The sequence below is a fragment of the Microcaecilia unicolor genome, chromosome 3 (genome assembly GCF_901765095.1).
Source record: "Microcaecilia unicolor chromosome 3, aMicUni1.1, whole genome shotgun sequence".
Classification (NCBI taxonomy): domain Eukaryota; kingdom Metazoa; phylum Chordata; class Amphibia; order Gymnophiona; family Siphonopidae; genus Microcaecilia; species Microcaecilia unicolor.
In genome coordinates, this window is record NC_044033.1 from 128,401,334 (window position 1) to 128,417,754 (window position 16,421).

Sequence of the window (16,421 nt, forward strand, 5' to 3'; positions counted from 1 at the left end):
GTGTCATCGTTGATGATACATTTAAATTCTCTGCTCAGTGTGCAGCAGGAGCTAAGCAAATAGAATGTTAGCTATTATTAGGAAAGGAATGGAAAACAAAAATGAGGTTGTTATAATGCCTTTATATCGCTCCATGGTGCAACTGCACCTCGAATACTGTGTGCAATTCTGGTCACCACATCTCAAAAAAATATACCGGAATTAGAAAAGGTACAGAGAAGGGGATGGGACGACTTCCCTATGACGAAAAGCTAAAGCGGCTAGGGCTCTTGAGCTTGGAGAAAAGATGGTTGAGGGGAAATACGATAGAGGTCTATAAAATAATAAATGGAGTGAAATGGGTAGACATGAATCACTTGTTTACTGTTTCCAAAAATACTAGGGCTAGGGGGCATTCATTGAAGCTACAAAGTAGTAAATTTGAAACAAATCAGAGAAAATATTTCTTCACTCAACGTGTAATTAAACTCTGGAATTCGTTGCCAAAGAATGTGGTAAAAGCATTTCTATATCTATTAACAGTGCAAATCTTTAAATTTATGGTTATTGTCCATACAATATTCTACCAATGGAGCAGTGAAATTGCCCATTTTCAAATTTTACTTATGCTCTAATAGACATAGCTTTAAACTCCGACTTATCATGCCTACATATACCTTTTTTACATGGGCAGACAATTATATAGATGACGTGGAGGGGCATAATCGAAAGGGACGCCCAAGTTTTTCTGAGGACATCCTCGCAGGACATCCCATGAAGGGATGGGGAAACCCGTATTATCGAAACAAGATGGACATCCATCTTTCGTCTCAATAATATGGTTGGGGACGCCCAAATCTGGAAATTTAGGTCGACCTTAGAGATGGTCATCCTTAGACTTCGTCGTTTCTGATTTTCGGCGATAATGGAAACTGGGGACGCCCATCTCAGAAACGACCAAATCCAAGCCCTTTGGTCATGGGAGGAGCCAGCATTTGTAGTGCACTGGTCCCCCTGACATGCCAGGACACCAATCGGATACCCTAGGGGGCACTGCAGTGGACTTCATAAAATGCTCCCAGGAACATAGCTCCCTTACCTTGTGTGCTGAGCCCCCCAAAACCCACTACCCACAACTGTACACCACTACCATAGCCCTTATGGGTGAAGGGGGACACCTAGATGTGGGTACAGTGGGTTTCTGGTGGGTTTTGGAGGGCTCACATTTACCACCACAAGTGTAACAGGTGGGGGGGTATGGGCCTGGGTCCGCCTGTCTGAAGTGCACTGCACCCACTAAAACTGCTCCAGGGACCTGCATACTGCTGCAATGGACCTGAGTATGACATTTGAGGCTGGCAAAAAATATTTTTAAAGACTTTTTTTGAGGGTAGGAGGGGGTTAGTGACCACTGAGGGAGTAAGGGGAGGTGATCCCCGATTCCCTCTGGTGGTCATCTGGTCAGTTCGGGCACCTTTTTGTGGCTTGGTCATAACAAAAAGAGGACCAAGTAAAGTCGTCCAAGTGCTCGTTAGGGATGTCCTTTTTTCGATTATAGGTTGAGGACGCCCATGTGTTAGACACGCCCAAGTTCCGCCTTTGCTACACCTCCGACATGCCCCTGGGATCTTTGGTCATCCCCGCGATGGAAAGCAGTTGGGGACACCCAAATTCGGCTTTCGATTATGCAGATTTGGGCAACCCTGGGAGAAGGACGCTCATCTTCCGATTTGTGTTGAAAGATGGGCGTCCTTCTCTTTCGAAAATAAGCCTGATACTCACTTGTACAGTTTGAAAAATGACATAAATTATACATTTTCCTGTCAATAGGATTCTTAAATTTTTTGGTTTGCATCATGATATTACATAATGAACATTGCATACATTTATAATGACCTACAACTACATACTTAGGTGCAATAGAGGGGCATTTTCGAAAGAAACGTCCAAATTGCGATTTGGACATCTTTGCAAAACGTTGAAATATGGGGGCGGGGAAAACCATACTTTCGAAACAAGATGGACGTCCATCTTTCGTTCCGAAAATACCGTCATAGATGTCCAAATCCAAGGACATCCTTAAATTTCGACGTCCCTAGATTTGGACATCCCTAGACATGGACGTCTTTGACTTTCGGCAATTTTCAAAACCAAAGACGTCCATGTCAAAAACGTCCAAATGTAAGCCATTTGGATGTGGGAGGAGCCAGAATTTGTAGTGCACTGGTCCCCCTGATATGCCAGGACACCAACCGGGCACCCTAGAGGGCACTGCAGTGGACTTCATAAATTGCTCTCAGGATCATAGCTCCCTTACCTTGTGTGCTGAGCCCCCCAAAACCCACTACCCATAGCCCTTATGGGTGAAGGGGGGCACCTAGATGTGGGTACAGTGGGTTTGTGGTGGGTTTTGGAGAGCTCGCTGTTTCCTCCACAAATGTAACAGGTAGGGGGGTATGGGCCTGGCTCCGCCTGTCTGAAATGCACTGCAGTACCCACTAAAACTGCTCCTGGACCTGCGTGTGCTGTCATGGACCTCAGTATGACATCTGAAGCTGGCACAAAATATTTTTAAATATGTTTTTTGAGGGTGGGAGGGGGTTAGTGACCACTAGGGGAGTAATGGGAGGTCATCCCCGATTCCGTCCAGTGGACGTCTGGTCATTTCCGGCACCTTTTTGTGCCTTATTTGTAAAAAAAAAAACAGCAGGGTGAAAACGTTCTCAAGTATTCGTCAGGGACGTCCTTGCTTTTTTTGATTATGGGTCAAAGACGTCCAAGTGTTAGGCACGCCCAAGTCCCACCTTCGCTAAGCCTCCGACACGCCTCCTTGAAATTTGGACGTCCTTGCGACGGACTGCAGTTGGAGACATCCAAAATCAGGTTTCGATTATACCAATTTGGACGTCTCTGGGAGATGGAAGTCCATCTTCAGATTTATTTCAAAAGATGGACATCCTTCTCTTTCAAAAATGAGCCTGATAGTCTTCTTAATATCTGCTGGGCACAAAATTTCCTTCAGATTTCTATTACGGGAAAAAGCCACTCTAAGATTTATATTTTCAAATGCAGGATGTAATTTCATAATATCCCAATTTTTCCTAATGATTTTAGTTACTGCTTTGCAGTTAGAAGAAAACTTCAAAACACATGTTTGAACATCATTCTTAATATTCTGTATTCTAGGTTGCAACAAAAATTCCCTATTATAATACCTTTCTCTTTTATAAGATCTTTTTAAAATAGATTTGAGATAACTTCTCTTTGTCAATCTTGTCATTAACTTAACACTCTGTTCTTTAAAATCTGATAATTGTGAACAATTGCGTCTTATCTTTAAAAATTGTGATCGAGGTAAGGTATTTTTCAGCTATCGTAAGACAGAAATATATTCCTGTCTGTCACTTTCTGAATAATATCAAAACCTGTAGTGTTCTGTATGATTTCTGCATCCAAAAATTGTATTCTATCAATGGATGATGTCATAACAAATTTTAAGTTCTCATCGTAAATATTTACCCACTGTATAAACATACTCAACTCTTCTCGGGTTCCACTCCACAGAAAGAAAACATCATCTATGAACCTCACCACTTAACAATTATCCATTTCTCTTCAAATTTTATCATGTATAGGTTTGCAACCGATGGTGCAAAGGTAGCATCCATCGCTACTCCTTTTAGCTGTAAATATAACTGACCATTATACTTGAAACAAATTTCTGTCAAAGCCAAATGAGATAAATTCAAAAGGAACTCTGTAGGAATGTTGTGTGGATGGTCCCTAACCTCTAATGTTTTAGAAATAACTTGAATTGCCTCATCTTGATGAGTCGGATTTTAAAGCTACGTCTATTGGAACATAAGTCAAATTTGAAAATAGTTTTTTTTAACTGCACCATTGGTAGAACATTGTATAGACAATAACTATAAATGTAATGATTTACACTGTTGTGTGATAGATATACTGTAGAACCATAATGGCATAGAGGAGTCAAGAGAATACAGAGTGCAGAGATGAGAAGTTAAATGGATATATAGACTTAAATCTATTCAGCCTGTTGGTTTGAATCAAGAGATAGAATGGGTAGTGTTTCTGTAAAGGAAATATTTGTATACAAACAGTAGATGGCGCTGTTGATCTTGAATTTAATCAGTTTACAATACTTTGCTTTAAAGATGTTTTGTAATTATAATGTTTTTAATATGTGTCATGCATGTAAGACACTATAAAGATTTTTTTAGAAAATGTACTATGAATTTGAATAGTTAGTGATGTGAGAGTCATCAGTGTTTAAAAGCACCAAATGTTGGCGTCTGACGTAAGCAGCACCTTGGTCAGATGTAAGTGAATCTGAACTGCATAAACAACAACTGCAGAGTAAGTGTTAAAATACAATTATTATAAATGCCATTATTGTTCTTTTGATTTTTGTTATTAATAAGTATTATATTTTGTTGTAGATTAGTTGTCTGCTTGTAATTAGACCCTGAGGAAGCCGTGATATCGGTGAAATGGGTCCTATCAATTATAGCACAGCGGTTTTCAATATGTCACTGCTTTAAACATAAACAGCCAACGGCGTTTTGGCTCCAGTTAAGTAACTTTTAATGAGTGGTTTGGTTTTAAACACTGATAACCAAAAGAAACCAGCAAACGACATTACCAGCTACCGTCCTATTGCCTCCATCCCTCTAATCACTAAATTGATGGAAAATAGAGTGACCTCACAACTTAACGAGTATATTCAGAAATTCTCCATCCTTCATGAGTTGCAGTCGGGCTTCCGTTCTGCCCACAGCACTGAAACGGTCCTTCTCACCTTATTATCCAAATTCAAACAAGAAATAGCAATTGGAAATAACATCCTTCTTTTACAATTTGACTTATCCAGTGCTTTTGACATGGTTGATCGTACTATCCTTACTAAACTTCTGGAGAAACTTGGGATTGGCGGCAATATTATCAACTGGATAAAAAATTTCATTACCACAACACCCTACCAAGTCAAAGGGACCACAAATATATCATCCCCATGGTCATCTGAATGCAGGGTACCATAGGGATCTCCACTTTCCCCGATACTCTTCAACCTTATGATGATGATACCCTTGGCCAGATTATTAACCAAACACGGCCTTAATCCCCTCATATACGCTGACAATGTCACCATATTTATCCCCTTCAAATCCAATTTGTCTGAAATCTCCGATAAAATTACTACTGGCATGACCATCCTAACCTCTTGGGCTAATGCTTTCAAGATGAAACTAAATACTCCCCAATCCTCCCGACTACTCTCAGCACCCCTGATGTTACACTCTCCATATCTAACAGCCTAAAGATCCTTGGAGTAACGATTGACAACCATTTATCTTTTGATAATCACGCTAAGTTAACCACGAAAAAAATGTTCAATATGATGTGGATACTGAAACGAGTAAAATCTTATCTTCCCTTGGTCACCTTCCGGAACCTGGTACAATCCACAGTTATTACCCATGCAGATTACTGCAACAGTGTTTTCCTAGGATGTAAGTCCCAAGTCCTGAAGAGACTTCAGACTGCCCAGAACAAGGCAGCCAGACTTATCTTTGGCAAGTCAAGATTTGAAAATGCATCACCTCTTCGAAAAAAGCTTCACTGGCTCCCCATCAAAGAAAGAATCTATTTCAAGGTCCACTCAATGATTCATAAGATCATATACGGAGAATCCCCTAGCTACATGAATGACTTGATTGACCTTCCAATCAGAAATCGATCAAGGTCCTCACGTACCTATCTTAATTTACACCTTCCCAACTGCAAAGGAATTAAATACAAAACCTATTATGCATCCAATTTCTCCTTGGGCAGCCAGGTTTGGAATGCTCTACCTAGATCCATCCAAATAATTAATGACTAACTACCCTTTAGGAAAATGTTAAAGACACATCTCTTCAAGCAAGCTTACCCTAACGAACCTACTTAATCCTATCAGCCCACTTATTCTACTCCGTTTTGACAATGACACTGCCTATAACATTGATTATACCTTTAACCCTGTCTCCTAATACCCCTACTCATCCTCCTATCGTTTCTTCTCCATCTCCCTATTCCACCCCCTCCCAATCTCCTCTCTTTTTTCCAATCTATCCGTGTTTACCTTCCCATATCCAATCCATATATTCTTCAAACATTATTATTATGTTATTGTAGTTTGTAATTACAGGACTCTGTAATGCTTTTTCTTTTTTTTTTTCTTCGGTATGTAAGCCGCATTGAACCTGCTGTATGTGGGAAAGCGCGGGGTACACATGTAATAAATAAATAAGTAACTATCAGTGTTTTGAATATATAGTGCAGTATACACCACAGTGAACTTTATTTGTTGGATGCACTTTTATTTTTAATTTTTCTATGAAGAAGATATTTTCTCTGCAATTTTGAGAGACTCTGTTTGTGATTTCATGTGGTTTGGTCTCTTTAATCTTCTGCTTTTGGTGTTATAGAATACGCCTGATCTTGCACGTAAGTTAGATACAGGCACTTACACCAGGTTTTAGTTGGTGAAAATGGATGCACCTACAGTTTAGTCGCAGGTAAGGGCGCTAGGCATATTCTATAAACTGCACCTAACTTTAGGTATACTTTATAGAATACATCTAAGCATATTTTTTCAGCACTTATTGTTTAGGTGCTATTTATAGAATTTGGTCCTATATTTATTTATTTATTTGTAGCATTTGTATCCCACATTTTCCCAACAATTTGCAGGCTCAATGTGGCTTACATTTGCCGTAATGGCGGTTGCCATTTCCGGGTAACAGAATTACAAATGATAATGTGTTAAGTTGCATACATACATGGTAACATACATGTAACATAACATACGTGAACAGATCATGGTATAGATATATATCATGTGTATATATATATGTTAAGGAAGAATAAATTATAGTAATACATGAACGTTCCTGAGTACGAAATTGGGTTGTATCATTCTTTAGGTCATCAACTATGGAGAGACCATATTCAACATAGAGATTGAAGTGGTTATGCTTATTCATTAGTGGTAAGGAGGTTGATCAGTCAAGTGATAAGATTTCAATTATGTCTATGTCGTGTAAAGTCTTATTTTTTGGTGTTTAAGATGGGTGTTTATAGTATGCCTTCTTGAACAGATCTGTTTTCAGTATCCTTCGGAAGATAGTTAGGTCTTGCGTTATTTTTATGGCCTTCGGTAGTGCGTTCCATAGCTGCGTGCAGATGCATGAGAAACTGGTGGCGTATGTGGATTTATATTTTAGTCCTTTGCAGTTAGGGTAATGGAGATTGAGGAATGTGCGTGCTGATCTCTTTGCATTCCTGGTAGGCAAGTCTATAAGGTCTGACATATAGGTCGAGGCTTCCCCGTGAACGATTTTGTGGACCAAGGTGCAAACTTTGAACGCAATTCGTTCTTTTAGTGGGAGCCAGTGTAGGTTCTCTCTTAGGGGTTTGGCACTTTTGTATTTCGCTTTTCCAAATATGAATCTGGCTGCTGTATTTTGAGCGGTTTGAAGCTTCTTAATGATTTGTTCTTTACATCCAGCATAAATGGCATTGCAGTAGTCTAGATGGCTTAGCATCATTGATTGTACTAGGCTGCGGAATACTTCCCTTGGGAAGAAAGCTTTGATTCTTTTAACTTTCCACATTGAGTAGAACATTTTTTTTGCTGTATTTTTCGCATGATCTTCAAGTGTGAGATTTCGGTCGATTGTGACTCCCAGAATTTTTAAGCTGCTTGAGACCGGGAGGTTGTAGTCCGGTGTGTTTATGGTATTGGGTTTGTTTGTTTGCATTATATTGTGAAGACGAGATGAGACATTGTGTTTTTTCTGTGTTCAGCTTTAGTTGGAATGTGTCCGCCCATGAGTTCATTATTTGGAGACTGTGTGTGATTTCATTTGTGATTTCGGCTGTATCTTGTTTGAACGGAATGTATATTGTAACATCATCTGCATAGATGTATGGGTTGAGTCCTTGGTTGGCTAGCGATTTGGCTAAGGGTATCATGCATTGAGCCTGCCATGAGTGGGAAAGTACGGGGTACAAATGCAAGAAAAATAAAAATAAATAAAATTTGGCTCCCCTTTTCCTTTCCTCCCTCTCCCCCCCCCCCCCGCCCCCCCTCCCCCCACCTTTACATCTAGTGGTCTAATGTTTCAGTGATATTATTAGCTTTTGTTTTCCTTGAATTTTTTACTTTGATTGTTTTTCTTGATATTTCCATTGACATTTTTTATATACATCATATACAATGTTTGATTGTATATGAGTAAAATATAAAATTAAAAAAAAAAAGAAGAAATTGGTCAGGAAATAGTCTGGGTCGTCTTCTGTTACCATTTTTGTTAACACCAAGACTAGAGTGTGTAACCTGGAAGTCTGCAAGGCTTGCACCATTTGGGTCAGAGACTTCTGCTGGGCTTCTAGAGATCTTTGGGAAGCCTGCTGGTGCTCCCATGGCCTCTGTACCACTTGTTGCAGCAGCTGCTTATTGTCTCCCACTAAGGCCTTGAGTAGTCTTTCCATGTTTTTGCTATAGCGCTAGTGCCCAAAAGCACACACTGCGCGAGGGAACAAAGATAAAACCTGCTTGTCCGGAGGTTAAGGATCCCGGCTCCCTCTGGCAGGATAAGCTCAAATCCCACCAGTGCCACAAGTGAATGAGAGTTGAGGGTGGGCCTTCAGATTATATAGCCAGTCAAGGTTACAAAAATAAAGCAAACTCTTTATTAACTCAAAAGTTGAGACGTGTTACTTCACAGGTATAGAACGTGAGGGATAAAGTATCTTACAATTCACAGAAAATCTTTACATAGGCCTTCGGCTGACATGCCCCAAAACATATACAGTCTGTCTCTCAGGTTGCACCAATGCTGATCTGGTCCAGCCAGGCCTCAAGAACAAGATTCTCACAATGATTCAAGGTAAGGTGTGGCCTACCTGAGCCAGGTTATGGTAGCTACACATAGGTAGTGAAGGCATACGCTGTGGGCCCACTTCTCCCTTTCCTGGGCCTCCTTAATAAAGCTCTGGCCCTGCCTTTTATACTTCCTGGCAAATGTCCTCCTGGCTCCATCCCTCCTGTGTCACTTCAATGTGCGGCTTAAGGTGGTTCTGACTAAGTGAGGGAGTATTCTTAAACCCCGGGGGCAGCGTCCTGTAGACTCCCTTACAGGGGGCAATTCTGTAAAGGGCGCCAAGATGCAGCGTGCTAAGCATGAATTCTATAAAAGCATCTTGGCACCCAGGTTCCATTACAGAATACTTGTGAAGGTTGATATTTAAGTGCATCCACTTATGCCATGTCAATATCAGGTATAAATATGCATACCTAAATGTGGTACTTTGGAGCATAACTTACAGTATTCTATAAGTTATGCATAATTTGACATGTTCATGCCTTGCCATGTGCTGCACCCCCTGTGAATGCCCCATTGCATTTATGTACTGAGTCGCGTGTTAAAGTTATAGAATGCCAGTTAGCACCCAGCTAGCTCTTATGCATGTAACTGTAACAATCATGTGCATAAGTGCTAAAATTCCTTAACTTAGAGGCACAAATTGGCACCTAACTTTAAGCACTAGGTTATAGAGTGAGAAGGATGTTGTGCACCTTTACCTGTACACAGAGAAGGGGCAGTTTTCTAAAACCTTATTTCCATGGATAAAACACAGTATGGAAATGGCTTTGAAAATTTCCCATTGTATAACTAATAAGTTTGTTGTTTCTACTGTCTCACCGTCTGAAGCTGCTTCTCAACTCAGTGCCAGCATATTGTTCTTTTCACAATATAACTGTAAAGTGCCTGGTGAGTCAATATAAATGAAAGGTATTTATTGAGTCCTGAACATTGTGTGAGCACTCGTAAAATCTGGCTATGTATTTTCCAATGTTGCAGATTCCTGTAGGAACTCAGATTGACGGGATGAACATCCTGGGCTTAGTGCTGTTTGCTCTCGTTTTGGGAGTAGCTTTGAAGAAGCTCGGGCGTGAGGGGGAAGACCTCATCCGATTTTTTAACTCATTTAATGAAGCAACAATGATCCTGGTTTCCTGGATTATGTGGTGAGTGTGTTGCAGTGCTGGAAGTCTGTAATGAGCTGGGTGCAGTGAGTCTTTATGTGATTGTGTGGTCAATGTAGTTTCATAAACTTATCTTATTTAGGCATTATGGCCAAGGTCTATATGGGCAAACTCTGTTCATAGCTGGAGAGTTTCCATAGCAAGGTTGCTGTTAAATAACATGCTTTGGATTTGAGCAGTTGAAACATACATCATCAGAGATCCTGCCCAGTGAACCAGTACCCACTGTTAAAATATTCCGTTTATAAAATAAGAAATGTCAAGTCAACAGTAGTTTCCTCTTTGCAACCCCAAGAGGAGTGAAGCCCACAACTTGCAGTCACATTAAAATAGGACCAGCCTCTGAGAACATGGAAAGGATTAACGCATATGTTGTGCAGGCTGGGAACATTTTAAAAGAAGACACAAATTTAGGGAGAAAATATACTTTTTCCTGCTGAATGTGGACCTTTGGAAGAGCACTATCAGCTTATACATCAAGGAAAAAAATATTTGTAGTAGAATCTGATACATGTTTAGTAGCGGCATAAGTTACCTTCAGGGTAATGAACCCTATGAGGCACCAGAGAACCTCAGACATAGACAGACTGAGATGTAATAGGATGAGTTATTCTGTTAGCTGCAAAATTTTTCTTTTATGATCTTCTTCAAGTATGTTCTGCATAAATACTAGGGCACGTGGAGGGGCATTCTTTAAAGGGGCAGTATTATCACAACAGCGTGAAAAGAAGTAACAGAGGACCTACAGTGCAGTGGTTGAGTACATTCAGAATTAGCCTCTAAATTAATATTTTTAAGAAATCAAACCAAGTGTTGAAGAGAGTAACCTGTTACTACTACTTGGACAAGGTCAGGATTTGTGGAAAGGGTTACCTGTCCTAATAAGGGGAATATCTTTATATAAGGGGTTTAGAAAAATGTTTCAAACCTGCGGGTCGGTAGTCAAAGCGATTTAAGCAGGCAGAAAAGGCTGCTACATGCTTAAGTTGCTTGGGACAGGCTGTCCACTATTTAGTAGCACTTAACTGGGCAGTATTGCTGAATATTGGTACTACCTGACCATTGTGGAATCTGGTTGCAGGGGGTGGAGTCAAGGAGGAGTCAGTAGTTATGTGGGTGTCAGCAGTATTCAGTGCCAGTGCCAGTGCCCAGACATGACTCAGCACTAGAGAGTTGCATGGGGACAGAAATCTTACCCATCCCCGCCCGTCCCTGCTGGAATCTTACCTGTCCCCATCCATCCCCACTGGAATCTTTCCCATCCCCACCCATCCCCGCAAAAATTTAACCCATCCCAACCTGTCCCCGCAAGAATTTAACCCATCCCCACCCATCCCCGTAAGAATTTAATGGTACATAAAAGAAAATTCCAGTCAGCTCCCTCAGTCTCTCTCTGGATTTGAGCCACAGCACTGTAGGCAAGGAAGGAACGGAAGTTGGAACACTCTGGTGCGTACATGTAAGACTTGTCTCCGATTCACTTGCACTGTATGCTGAGAGGTCGCCACATGCACGCACCAGTAGGTCAGGTGACATCTGATTCTCGTGCCTGTGTCAGAGCTGAGGTCTGTGCACCAGCCTGATAGCAAAGAGGATTAATAGTAACATAGTAAGTGACAGCAAATAGACCTGAACCGTCCATCCACTCTAGTCACACTCATGATCAATTCATCATTAAATCAATGAGTGTGATATTATATATTTGATTATGGTCTTTCTTTTGTGTTTCTGGAACAAAGACCACAGAAGTCTATCTGGCCATATCCTTATGTTCCAACTACTGGAGTTGCTGTTGAAGCCCACTCCAGTCTATTCATCTTCTCATTTGTGGGACACAGACCATAAAAGTCTGTCCAGCACTGTCCTCATGTTCCAGCCACTGAACTTGCTGTCTAAGCCCTTTCCAGCCCATCCTAAACCAGATTGCCATGTATGAGACACAGATCATACAAGTCTGCCAGGTATCAGCCCTAGTTCATCACAGCCAGAGTCGCCATCTAAGCGTCACTTGACACATCCACACATATGCAGCCATTTAAGGTTAGGTTTTATATAACTTCCGTTTTCTAATTAGAGATCCTCTGTGTTCATCGCACGCCTTTTTGAATTCCGTCATCATTTGTGACTCTACCACCTCCTTAATGGAAGACTTTCCACATTTGTGCTGTTAAAGCAAGGAAGAAGAGGAGTAGAAGACAGCACTCAAAGAAATTGGTATGCGGTAGATGAGAGGCTGGTGCAGGTGCAGGTGCAGCTTACACTTCTACGAGAAGACCGCAGAACTGCTTCCATCCCTGTGGGAACCCCACAGGAACTGCTTCCATCCCCGCGGGAACCCCACAGGAACTGCTTCCATCCCCGCGGGAACCCTGCAGGAACTGCCTCCGTCCCCGCGGGAATCCTGCGGGTTCCACGGGTTTCCCGCGAATCCCGTTCCCATGCAGCTCTCTACTCAGCACTGAATATCCAAGTCTAAATCTGTTGGCGTCAGTCAGCATATAAACAAATGCTGAATACCACTGGCTAAATATTGACTTTGTTATTTAGAAAGTACTGTAGAGCTAGACAGAATGATTAACTTGTGAATATCTATAGTATTTGTTTTATAGATAATGTTTAATTAAGATTCTATTCACACTCTTACTTTATTTCACCTACCAATTTTATTCTGAATAGAATTACTGGAATTAAATAGGAATTTCAGAGATGTCATTAACATTATGTTTGACGTCAATTTAATTGAAGCTGTTTTTAATATATTGTACTGTCGTTTTAATGTTTATTGCAATCCTTCTTGAACTGCATTATTGCTAAGTGGAATTAAAATTTCAATATTCAATTGAATTCAGTTGTATAGCTTGTGATTTATTTTGTTTCACTGTTTTGGAATGCAGGTATGTACCTTTTGGGATCATGTTCCTGGTTGGAAGCAAGATTGTAGAAATGGATGACATTGTCCTTCTGGTCACCAGCCTTGGAAAATATATTTTTGCCTCTATTCTGGGGCATGTCATCCATGGAGGAGTAGTGTTACCCCTTATTTATTTTGCATTCACTCGCAAAAACCCTTTTCAGTTTCTGGTTGGGCTTATAACTCCGTTTGCAACAGCTTTTGCAACCTGTTCAAGGTGAGTTTGCTTTTTTCTTTTTGTTTCTGAATTATGTTTTTTTTTCTTCAAAAAAAGAAACAGTGGTTGAATTTCTAACTAGAAATAATGCTGAAATTAGTTGATTAAATAATGAATACTCAGGATTTTTAACTTTGGGGTCAATATTAAGTAGTAATAAATACCCTTAAAGTTATTATTTATTCCATTAATTTTAAGTAGATTTCCAGCCAACTTATGCGATTCAGTTGGCCCACTGAATATGTAGTCCTAGTTAGTTCGATGAGTGAACTGGTTAGCTATAGGGCAGCTGTTTTTTGGTTTTTGTTTTATTTTAATTTTATTGAAAAACAGAACAAATCAAACATTGGATACAGCAACAGAAGTCATATAACACATTTTCACAAAGTACAGCAAAGTCCCCCTACTCCTTCCCCCACCCACATCAATCTACTACCAGCCATCATAGCCCCAACTTAAATTTTTACTAAATTAAAATAAGCCTGAACCAAGTCCCATGACAGGTAAAGTCTTGTGTTCTCTGTCACCAAAGAGCTGTCAACTTTTCCATCAGCATCACATATTTAATCCTCTGAATCCATTTAGAGGTGGATAACAAATCCTTACTTTTCCAAATTGCAGCGATAACAGATCTGGCTGCACATATACACCTCTTCAGTACTAAGCATAAGCCCATGGCAAGAGTCTCTGGAAATAAGTTCAACAAACATAGGGGTCCTTTTACTAAGGTGCATTAATGGATTTAGAGTGTGCTAACAATTAGGGTGCTCTAAATGCTAAGATGCCCATTATATTCCTAAGGGCGTCTTAGCATTTAGAGCGCAATAAATCCATTAGTGCGCCTTAATAAAAGGACCCTATAGTTCTCTTGTAAACTCAATGTTCTCTGAGGACAAGCAGGCCATAATTCTCACAGTTGGGTAACACGATCCTGCGTTGCCCAGTCCAAAGCTTTTAACAAGCTTTAAAAGACCTTCTGTGGAGGGTGAGGCACGCTCAACTGCACATGCGTGAGTGCCTTCCCACCCACCCACCACGAAAGCACTGTTACCACAGTTGTTTTTCTACCGTGGTGAAGGATGGTTGACTTTTTGTTCTGCTCTTCACACTTCTCGGACTGAAGAGCTTCCTGAGTGCCTTTCGGCATTTTTTTTTGGTCACTATTTTTGGCATGCACATATTCAGGTTCCTTCTTCCTTTATTGTTTTTAGTCCTTTTTATCCATGCTACTGGGCTGTTTTTAGGCCTTAACTCCAGCCACATTCTGTCGTGGGTTTTTTTCTTGGTACCTTGCTCCTTTTTTGGCACCATAACATCGGTTCATTTGGCTGCCAAAGTTCCCACTAGCTTTAAGCGCTGTACCCGGTGCAAGCGGACCATCTCTGGTAAGGACACCCACAATGTTTAGGGCTTGCTAACTGTGTCCTCTGTCTTTGTATGAAGTAAAGGACCCAGTTAGCCAGAGAGGCTCAATGGGAAAGAGGCAACGTGAGGATTTGACATTGTCTTTGTCGGCATCAAAGAGCCTCGACAATCAACTTCAGGCAAAGGCCAAGAGGCATCAGCATCGATCACCCTCGACACACGGTGCTGGGAGCTCCAGGATGTCGACAGATTCGGCACCCAAGAAGCGTCGGCACCGGGAGGATCGTTTCCCCTCCATTCAGGAGATTCCAATGCATCGGGATCGTTCCCCCTCCATTCAGGAGGTGCCAATGCATCGTTCTCTCAGCAGCCAAGACCAGGCTCCTGCTCAGCAGTTCTGCAGCTTGTCCCTGAGCCAGCACCCCAGCCTTTCCCGGTGTTGGCCCTTGATGAGCACATCCGGGCCTTCCTTCCTGAGCTGCGGGATGGCCCAGATGTGCAATGGGGTTCATTGGCATCAGGGGTGCTTGCACCTACCCTGCCTACTGTTGCAGCCCCACTTGGCCCTCAGCCTGCAATGTGGCCTCTGATGCCAGTGTCACTTGCAGTCCTGGTGTCGACTACCACTTAAGCCGGTATTCCCTCAACGTCGGTGAAGGAAGCTTCACCAGAGTTAAGGCAGGAGGTGAATCCTCGACGCCCTTCTCAAGGACATGGTTCCTCTAAGTCGAGGCAGCCTTGGTCTCGGCCCTCCATGAGGAGGTTTGTATTGATACAAATGAAGAGCGCTCATGGGAGTCACAGGAGAATCCACAGTACTTTTCAGAGGATGAGTCCCATGGCATCCCCTCTGAACCCTCCCCTCCTCTTCAAAGGAGAAAATCTCTCCCGGAGTGCCTTTCTTTTCCCACTTTTGTGAAGGAAATGGCAGCTGCCATTCCATTTCCTTTGGATGTGGAGGACAAGCCCAGGGCCATGATGCTCGAGGTTGTGCACTATGAGTCTCCTAGAGAGCTGTGACTGTCCCTTTCCATGAGATAGTGCAGGAGGTTCTCGTCCGGAATTGGGAGTCCCCTCTGTCTGTACCGGTACTGCCCAAGAAGATCAGTACCATGTATCGAATCTACAGCATACCTGGTTTGATAAGCCCCAGTTGCCTCATCATTCTATGATGGTGGAATCCACCCTTAAAAGAGCCAGGAGTTCTAGAGACTATGCTTTGGCACCCCTATCCAGAGAAGCTAGACAGAGGTGTAGCCAAGTTTTGACATCAGGGGGAGCAGACTTTTATAAAATAGGTTGGTGTCAGCTAAACAGCAGTGCCTGTGTTGTTCACAGGTGAAGTGGCTGTGGTGGGCAATGATTAATACAGGCTGTCTCTGTTGCGTCCTGCCTACAAGGAAACAGGAAGTTACATCAGTAGACAGGACACAGAAGAGGTCCCCGGACTGGCCAGTGCAGGCAACCTGTCTTAACTACAAGTAAAAATATTCAAATTGTGACCCTCACCTCAAGAACAGCACATACACTCCTTCCAATGCTAGACACTTTGTTTAAATCAGATGGGCTTTTGTTTGTGTAGTGACTCTACAGGATGTGGAGATGTCACGATTGTGACTATGTTCCCGGTTGGACTTGCTTTGGGGTTCCTCCAGCCACGCCAAGTCTATGTGTAAATCCTGAAGCCTGGGGGGAAATCCTGAAATCCAGTCCAGGCTAGTCCGTTCCTGGATCCTGTTCTTGCCAAGCCGTGCTCTGCTGTTCTTGCAATCAAGTCTCACCCTTATTTGTGACCTCAGTTGGGATTGCCTTTATCAAGCACCTGGGAACTT

At 41.8% G+C, this 16,421-nt stretch overlaps 1 protein-coding gene across 1 annotated transcript in view; it reads left to right on the plus strand.

The window, feature by feature from the left end:
• SLC1A4 (solute carrier family 1 member 4) overlaps nucleotides 1-16,421 on the plus strand; it is a 129,567-nt gene that overhangs the window by 81,066 nt on the left and 32,080 nt on the right. The window contains exons 4-5 of the mRNA XM_030196355.1: nucleotides 9,912-10,078; nucleotides 12,991-13,224. Of these exons, the coding sequence (XP_030052215.1) occupies nucleotides 9,912-10,078; nucleotides 12,991-13,224 (401 nt within the window). The remainder of the gene's footprint in view (nucleotides 1-9,911; nucleotides 10,079-12,990; nucleotides 13,225-16,421) is intronic.